The sequence below is a fragment of the Haemorhous mexicanus genome, chromosome 14, assembly GCF_027477595.1.
Source record: "Haemorhous mexicanus isolate bHaeMex1 chromosome 14, bHaeMex1.pri, whole genome shotgun sequence".
Lineage (NCBI taxonomy): Eukaryota > Metazoa > Chordata > Aves > Passeriformes > Fringillidae > Haemorhous > Haemorhous mexicanus.
In genome coordinates, this window is record NC_082354.1 from 6,683,402 (window position 1) to 6,692,887 (window position 9,486).

The 9,486-nt window shown below is 46.8% G+C and overlaps 1 protein-coding gene across 1 annotated transcript; it reads right to left on the reverse strand.

Annotated features, from left to right (window-relative positions):
• Positions 1-1,479: 1,479 nt before the first annotated feature.
• On the reverse strand, positions 1,480-6,515 carry SLITRK4 (SLIT and NTRK like family member 4). The gene has a single exon (XM_059859470.1). The coding sequence runs from the start codon at positions 5,112-5,114 to the stop codon at positions 2,601-2,603; it is 2,514 nt and encodes an 837-aa protein (XP_059715453.1). The 5' UTR covers positions 5,115-6,515; the 3' UTR covers positions 1,480-2,600.
• Between the last annotated feature and the right edge of the window lie 2,971 nt (positions 6,516-9,486).

Here is a 9,486-nt window from a genome sequence, read left to right on the forward strand (position 1 = left end):
TGCAGAGCAGACCAGGGTCTGTCACCCTCAGCCTACTGAAGGAGCCAGCAGAGTCCACCTGGCCAGGGCACCATGGACACTCCTTAATCCCCAGACAATAAATGAACTCACACATTCTCATCCAAACCTTAGCCATGCACTGCATCACTGGTCAGCCAGGAGCTTTTTATGCCAGAGCTGCATGTGTACGCAGTATCCATGTCCTCAAAATCCCCATGACATTCTGAATTAAGTTAATTATTGTGCATGGATAGATGCAGCTTTTTGAAAGAAACTCAGCCATTAATTCATCTCTCGCAATTTTATTATCTGAAGTCATGTATATACTATGCAGTATGGAGAAAAATAATAAAACCAGCCTCTTTCTAAGCCAAAAGAGCATAAGCAAATGTCTGAAAGTAGAGAAATGTTTTGTTTGCTTTCCCTTAAATAAAGAAGCAGCAGTGCTTTTTTTTTTTTTTTTGGTCTATTTTGATAAAAATATACTGCAGGCTGTTTGCCAAGTATCATTCCAGAATAAAAATTTCAACTCAGTGTCACAAAGCCCTGAAATTAGAGGTTTATATTGGAAATAGCTGACACAGCCTTCTCCACAGTATTATTATTGAGTCTTGCTCTAATTTTTGCTAGCTTCAAACTCATGAAAAACATTCATGTTTATATCCTGCTATCTTAATTGACTAATGTATTGATCATAAAAGGTAAGGAGGGGTAAAGGTTCTGAAAGCAAAGGAGATAAGAGGGTCTTATCCAAAGCCCATCGAGTCAAAGAAATTTTGTTAATCCCACAGCATAGATTGGCTCGAGGATGCTTTACCAATGTATCTCCACTCTCATGTCAAAGTACCATCCATCAGTGAGACACAATGGGGATTTTCCATTCTCCTACCTTTTTTCTGGGATGCTTTACCAATGTATCTCCACTCTCATGTCAAAGTACCATCCATCAGTGAGACACAATGGGGATTTTCCATTCTCCTACCTTTTTTCTGGCATGCTTTACCAATGTATCTCCATTCTCATGTCAAAGTACCATCTACCAGTGAGACACAATGGGGATTTTCCATTCTCCTACCTTTTTCCCTGGCTATTCACATTCAGCTTTCACAAAGGCAAGCTTTTACTCTCCAGTTATGAGCTACACAGTCCTCTGAACTGAGACCACTGTATCCATTTTGCACTCTGGTTTTGAACAGGATTTGCCATATTGTTCACTGCTCTGATCACGTTTTCCTGACTAAAAGCAGCCAGAGAGATAAGAACAGAAAACTTCTGCATGTACAATAAAAACATTCCCCTTAGCATGAATTCCTGTAAATGCTTGTGAAAAGTATTCAGATTAAGCTGTAGAAACCTGAAAAGCAAGAAAACTGATGGCAAGTAACAGCCTGGGACACAATACTAAAAAACTAACCAATCTATTTTAAAATGCACCATTGGTAACAGATCTGAAATAAGGTAATATGCTAATCTCACGAGAATAGTACAGAACAATTTTATTATTATCATTATCATCATTATTATTATTATATCTGATCACTTAATTCTGGATGATGCTATACATTACATCCCCCATTGCTGTTTGGTATATTGTTCTGGTTTTATTTATACTGAATGATTAATGCATTGTGATCAGGAAAACAAGTCAGGCATATTAAATACATTTTAAGGAGTACATATTTTTTCCTATGTAGTATACAAAGTATTTCATAAATATGAATTATATTACAAAAATAATTTCTGCTACGCTCACACAGTAAGCACTTTGACATTTCTGGACAACCTGTTGGGGTTGCAAGAGTTTCACGTAACTGAGAAGGAACTCTAGTTTTAATTGGAGATGAGTCTTAGAACAGATTCTGCATAAATATCAAAGATTTTCTTCAGATATCACGAATACTGCAGAAGTCAGGTTGAACTATTTTCTTTCTTTCTTTCTTTTTTTTTAATTTTCTGTGTAGACATGTATGCTTCAAGTGGTCAGATTTATTTCATAGGTATGTAATGCATGGTATATTTTAAACACAATTTAACATTATACTTCCAGTGGTTTCAAGATGCAGCCCATAAATGTAACCAATTTACACATACTATTGAATGTTCTCTCTTTGCATGCTTGTTACTTTCCAGATAAGCTTTAAACAGTGCCATTAGAACACCACAAATCAAAGGATTACTCCAGTTCCACCAACTGAAATCCACGTGCAGGATGAAGGACCCAGCTGAAGTACAAATATCAGTACCAGGTTTCTTGTGTTTGTTCTAACAAATCACAAGGAGACGATGGTTTGCATTTAAGATACAAAACATATATGCCTCTTGAGGTTAAATTCAGTGTAACGTGTATAAAGCATCCCTTTGGCAATAGAGTTTGCAGTATCCCTATAGGATTCCACAGGGCATGAGCTTTATGGAGTAAAATCTATTAAGGAAATTCTCCTCTACTTGACAAATCATACGCAGCTACAGTTAATCAGACACCCTTGGATACACCTGCCTCTATGCCTATCAATATATTATAGTATTTGGAAGTTAAAAGTCAACAAAAGGCACTTTCATCATTAAATAAATGTCCTCTGTAGGCAATAAGATTGTATGACCTATATTTTATTCAAAGCTGTTTGTTCTTCAAGGACTTGTAGGTAGTCAGGTGAACCTTGAAGTTTAGCTTTTAGTTCAAAATATTCACTTTTTCTTTGTTCTACTACAATTTTACTATGATTACCACCTATCAGAGATTTCTTGGCTTTTTTGTCTTGCAGTTTCTCTGGGTAACGTATTTCAAAGCCACTGACCCCTATGCTGTTGTATTCCTTTTTACTTTCAAGAAAATTTTGAATAAATACATTGGAATCCCTTCCAGGGAATAACTCATCCAGTTCATCGATTGTGCTAAGTCTTTTTCTGGAATCCACATGCAATAAATCTTTCTCCTTGTCATTCATATTTCTCAGAATGACTTTTTGCCCTGGTGGGTCAGCAAACGTGAAGCCTGTTTCAGACTCTTTCAAGCCACAGGTATGACTTTTGCTCATCTGCTCAATGGTTTGAGGAATGAAGGCCTCTGCACCCAGTCCATCTTTTTTGTTTGACTTGTGATCGTGCTTTCTTAGCTGCAGTTGCATAGAACTGCACTCTTGGTTTCCAATCCCTTCATGCTTTATGGTTGGTTTCTTGTTGCGCCGAAGCACAAAAACAAGAAGACAAAAAGCAACAAACACTGTTAAAATCAGCACAACCAATATGCTCAGGATTAGGATGGACAATGGAACCGGGCCACCAGGAGGACTCCGGACTGGTCCCGGGGGTGTTGTAAAAATAACAGCAGGCATGGGACTAGTGAACAGAGCAGATGGCTTGTTTAAAAGTTTAGGACAGAGAATCTCATTTTTCAGAGACTTAAGTTCTATGTTAGCAAACTGCACAGGTGTCTCACATTTCAATTCCTTCACCACAATACCGTCATTTAGCTTCTCAAGCCAGAGTTTTAAAGCAACTAAATCACAAGTGCAGTCCCACGGATTACCTTCCAAATCTATTTGTGTAAGAGACTTTAGCTGATCAAGAACACCACTTACAGGTAAATACATGAAGTGATTGTTCCTCAGATTCAGTCTAGCAAGTGGTGCACCAGCAAAAATATAGGCTGGCAAGCTTCGCAGAAGATTGTTGTTCAGGTAGAGCAACTGTAAATTTGGCATTAAGTCAAAGGTGCCTGCTAGGATTTCTCTGATAACATTGTATTCCAAATACAGATATTGCAAATTGTGGAGGCCGGCGAACATCTCTGGGCTCAGACGCTCTATCTGATTGCCATTGAGGTACAATCTCCGTAAGTTTGTAAGGTTGCGGAAAACATCTCCTTTGATCACTGAAATCCGATTGCTGCCTAAATGTAGCAAATCCAGCCCCTCAAACTCAGCGAAATCCGTAGTATCCACATCCTTAATGTAATTGCCATTTACATGCAGTTTCTTGGCATTTAAAGGTTTTGGTACGAGTTCAGCCATCGATTCTATATTTCTTTCTTGGCAATTTACGCTTAATCCCAAGTCTGAAGGATGAGTTTTGCAAACGCAAGGGACTGGACAAGGAGTTAAAGGAGGCACCCTGGTCTGGTAAGATACGATCTGACTGAGATTGCGACTGGACAGTGCTTTGCCTGCTACTATCCCCGAGATCTTCGAAGGATTTGTAGTCTTTGGTGCCTTTGTGACTAATCTGTGCACGGATGTCTGGGTGGTGTGGCCGTTGGGCGTGCTGTAGCTGGGCTCCAGCTGCGAGGGAGGCAGGATGCGCACGTCAAAATCACTCCCTGTCCCCATGGAGCACAGCTCCTGCTTATTGGTCTCCTTCAGCAGCCTTCCATACAAGTCACTGGGTGTTTCACAGATGGCCTCTCCAATGTAGATGTTGTAGGGCATGTTCTCCAGCCACGCTTTCAAAGGCAACAAATCACAAGTACAATTCCAGGGGTTGTCTTCCAGCTGCAATTCAACAATTCGCCCGATGTGTTCCAGAACTCCAATGTATGGCAGCTTCTGTATTCGATTCCCCCGTATATCCAGATGGGTTAGAGAAGCAAATCGAAAAATATTATCGGGAAGGAACGAAATCAGATTGTCATTAAGTATCAGGACTTTCAGCTTGTGAAGCTTATTGAAGGCTCCCCGTTCAATAAACTTGATTAAATTGTAGTCAGCTTGGAGATACTCCAAGTTCTCTATGCCAAGGAAAGTGTCAGCCCGGAGAATCTTTAATTCGTTGTTGTTCAAGTGCAACTGTTTTAATGCACTAAGACCCATAAAGGCCCCTCCCTCAATGTTCTGTAATTTATTATTACCCAGTTGCAAGGACACTGCATGTGTAAAATTAAGAAAGGAATTTGGATATAGAATAATTAGCAGGTTGTTTTGGAAGTTGAGGTGGTAAAAATTAGACCATGGTGGTTTAAGCTGATTTGGTCTGTAGACTGCAACCTTCTCGCAGTTGACATAGAGTACATTCTCAACTGACACACAGGAGCAAACATTGCAAATTTCCACAGATATATCAGCATCTGCAGTTGTAGAAGAAACTGGAGATGACAGAACCAGAAAGAGCCACAGAATCATCTTCTTATGATCAGCAAGCAACCTTAGGCTCCTGAACAAAGATAAAGAATCTAAAGAAGAAAGAAGGAAAGAAAAAGAAAATGTTTTTCAGTTGACATTGTTCCAAAACGGCACTTGGGTTAGAAATTGTACACCACTGAGCTACTGTACCTGCCAAGTATTATAGACAAACTACAAGAACTGAATTTAAAATAACATGAAAGACTTTAACAACCAAACAAATGCTCAGGAGCTGGGATGATTTCAAACACAGAATGTAAATTTCTGTAGAGAAACACAAATAACTCTCAGGTCTGTCAAATGTATTTCTCTCTCTTGTACATGCCAAGCATGCATAACTAATAAAGTAAAATAACCAAAGGAGATTCCAATTTTATGCATATTTACTCCCCTCAATTGTGCACTGCTTATATGTTGCTGTGCATTTCAGGGATATTAAACACAAATGCTGATGCTATGCATGCCCAAACATCTGGGATGGGATAGCACAATATAGAAAGGATGGAGATGCTGACACAAAATGCAATGCCAATGCTCAGTATATGTATATAAAGCAACAGCACATACAGATGTATCACTATGATAAAGATATTCACTCTAGGGCTACATAGGCATGCACACACATTGTTTCTGTCACTTCTGATATTTAGTTTAAATAAGTAGGTGGTAAACTGACTGCAGAAATACAACTATCCACAAAACAAGATCAGCTCTGGGCGACCAGCGGAAGCACACAGACATGGAAGAAGCATGCACAAGCATACAGCCCCATCCCCAGGAATAACAATACACTGACTTGCAGGGAAAAACAAAGTCACAATTTGCCAGTCTGACACTATTGAAATCTGAGAACTACTTTTTTCCCTCTAAAACATTATGTAATTTGCTCTTATTCCTGCATTGATAAGAACCCTTTGCATATAGTCCAGCCAGCTGAACTGCCATTTTTTACGCAGGAGAACTCGAGCCACAGCATTTCCTCTGAGTTATAAGGTAGGGTTTTTTCGCCCCTTTTTTAAAATAAATCAGTCAATAATAAATACATTGCGCACACACACACATTCCATCTTCCCGTTACCCCCATTTCCCAACTTGTCCCTTTCATTTCCTGCAGTAGGAAGCCACTGAGTTGGCAGGAGAGAGCCAGAATGAAAAGTGGAGAAAGCAGGAGCCAGCTGGAGGGAGGAGAACCGGGCTGGAGGGAGACACAAGGGGAGGATGTGCCGGGGGTCCTGGAAGGGAGGGGAGAGAAGGGATGAGGAAAGTCCGCAGGACAGAAGGACAAGAGAGAAAAGAAAAGCAAAGGAGAGCGGGAAGGATGAGGGGAACGGATGGCCGAAGGGGTCAAGGAGGCCGCTTGCCGGGAGAAGGGGGAAGCGGAGCAGCGGCTGCCGATGCCCGCAGGCTGCCGACCCCGGCCGCGGCGAGCGCGCCCCCAGGGGCGGACCGGTGTCCCCGCGTCCCCGCCGCTCCGACTCCCTCCCCCGGGCAGGCGCCGTCCTCCCGTATCCCTGCCTCGCCCACGCTCGAGTCCCCTCTTCTTCCTCAGCCCCGGGGCCCCGGCCGGTGCCGAGCGGGCGGGCTGCGGGCGCTGCGCGGGGCTGGCGGCGGGGCGGCGAGCCCGGCCAGCAGTGCCGGCACTACCGCAATTTTTTGCCGCATCCGGCTCGGCTGGTGCCGGCTGCCCTCGGCCGTGGCCGCCCCGTCGCCCTCTCGCTCCCGGCGGAGGAGGGCGGCAGGGGCACGGGCGCGCTCGCACATCCCGGCCGGGAGCGGGCAGAGCGCGGCGGAGCAGCCCCGCATCCCCTCGCCGTCCCTTCGCAACAAGGCACGACCGTGCTCCCCGCCGCTGAACGCACCAGCCCCCCCCCGCCCCGGTACCTTTGCAAAGTCCAGCCCGCAGCAGATCCACACACCCCCTTCCCCAGCCCCACTGCGCAGATCCTGCCCCCCCGTCCCTCCCACACCTCCGCCGGCTTTTCCGGGCCGCCCGGCCCCGGTGCCTCCGCTCGCCCGCTCTCCCGGGAAGGATGGGAGAGGGCAGCGCTGCGCCTGCTGCCGCTGGCCGGGGCTCCGGGAGGCGGCCGGCTGCGGGGAGAGGCGAGCGCGATGGCAGAGAGGCTCCGGCAGGAAGCCACTGTCGCCTCGTCGCGTGCACCCCCGCCTCCCCCCACCCCACCCCTCGCCGTCTTTAAAACAGCACCGGTAATTATTATAGCAATGAAAACAAAACCTTCGGAATAATTGAAAGAAATTAAAACGCCAACGTACGGGCGGCCCCGCCGTGCCCCCACCCCCGCCCGCACTCACACGCCCGGCGGGCGCCCGCCGCCCTCGGTGATGCTCCCGGCTCCCCGCGGCCAGCCCGGCACCGTCCCTACCTCGGCGCCCGGGGTCGCCGCGGCTCCGCTCGGCTGCGCTCCGCCGCTCTCCCCGCGAGCTCCGGGCTCCGGCGGCTCCGCGCACGCCGCGGGCGGCGGGGGCAGCCGGGCGCCCGCCGGGGCCAGCACCCCCGGCCGCTCGGAGCGAGGGCAAGCCCGGTGCTGCGGAACCCCGCGGGCTCCGCCGCATGCAGCAGCCGCCCGGCTGAGCCCTGCCCCGCCACCGCGGTCCCCCGCACACATGCGGGGAGAGGATCCCTCTGCACACGGGCGCCCGCTCCCATCGCACTGCTCTCGCCCACCCCCTGCACGCAGCGAGCCCCCTCCCCTCGCCACACGCACACCCGCGCACACACACACACCCGCACACACACACACCCGCACACACACACACACGCACACACACACACACGCACACGCACACATACACACACACACCCGCGCACACATACACACATGCATGCACGCACGCACCGAGCGCTGCTCCGCCGGGGAGGGAGACGCCGCTCCGGGGCAGCAATCCCGGCGCATCGCCACGGCCGGAGCCTCTCCCGCAGCCCGGAGGCGCCGTGCCGCCGGTACCTTTCCCGGGGAGCCGTCGCGCTGCGCCCCCGCGGAGCCCAGGCGGGGCGTGCGGGGCGGGAGGAGCCCCCCGGGGCGGCGGGAGCGGCGGGGCCGCGCCGGGAGCCGCGGCGCTGCCATGGGAGGGAGAGGCAGCCACAAGTGCAGCCCGCGGCCGGGACGGGGCCAGCGCGGCCCCCGCGCCCGAGGAGCCGCAGGGCAGCGCGGCTGCGAGAGCCCAGCGGGGGAAGGAGAGAGGAGGCAAGGAAGGACTCCCCCCTCTCTTTTCTGGTGATCTCCCCTCCCGGCTTGAAACAAAAGTAGAGGTGGAAACTGAGTGGGCAGGATGGTAACGTTTGCTGCATTTAATGTGAATTGCAATTATGGAGCGAAATCGCTGCGAGGAGACATACCCGAGCCGTTCTTACGACAACGCAGCTATTTGTCTATCTCATTCTTTGTGGTTAGGTGAAATTCCTTCTCTGCGTAGGTAACAGCTGCAGTCTGATGGAAAAAATCCTCAAATGTTATGCACTGGTGCTAAACAGATTCTGCTAATTAACAGCTCCTATCGACTCTAGCTTTCATAATACACTTTAAAATGGTAATGAATACTCTCAAACAAGGTGACATCGCATTCCGAAGCAGAAGAGTCAGTTAACCAAATGAAATCTTGCAAGGGGAGTTCAACTGCTTGTCCTTTACCACGAATGCTAACGTGATCCAGTTAGAAAACTGTTTATGTGCTGTACACATACCGGTTGTGAGTGCTAGTTCTGGGCAATAAACGCCAGGGAATGGAAAACAGCAACTGCTTTCTTCATTTACTGAAATGAAATAAATAGCTTGCTCCAAAGGCTGACTGCATCTAATTGTAATAATTGCAGAATGTTATTTTGCATTATGCGGTTAGACTGATACCTGAAAACAAATGCAGCTGAGACATCAATAATTTGCATATCACAACAGAACTGAAAGCGATCTGTGATTAATATTCAGCCAATTAAAAATTGAAGTCTTTAAAATGTAAACTCTCTTAATTATTGAGCCATTAACAAAGTACTGTTCACATAAAAGGGGATGTGTGTATATAAAGGGCCCAGTTTAGAAGGATTTGCATATAGTTTAAGCTGAATTTTTCAAACACTTTTAAAATAAACTAATGAATTCGAGAGCAAAGGTCTAGAATAAAATTAATTTAGGAAGATAGCTGGTTTATAACTATTTTAGCAGCAGGCACAGAAATGCAGGTGTAAAGATCAAGATGCCAGTTATGTTTAATCAGCAACCTTATCTGGATGCTAAACTAATTCCTTGCTTATTTAGTAGGTGAAAGAGCATATTGGCAGTTTCAAAGAGATCTCTGCTTCCACCACATTCAAGCAACTACTCAGAGACTGAATTAAACATCAAACAAGAAGCATAATAAA

Bases quoted from the DNA above. Each gene is read 5' to 3' on its own strand.
- SLITRK4 (XM_059859470.1), bottom strand. From the start codon at position 5,114: ATGATTCTGTGGCTCTTTCTGGTTCTGTCATCTCCAGTTTCTTCTACA.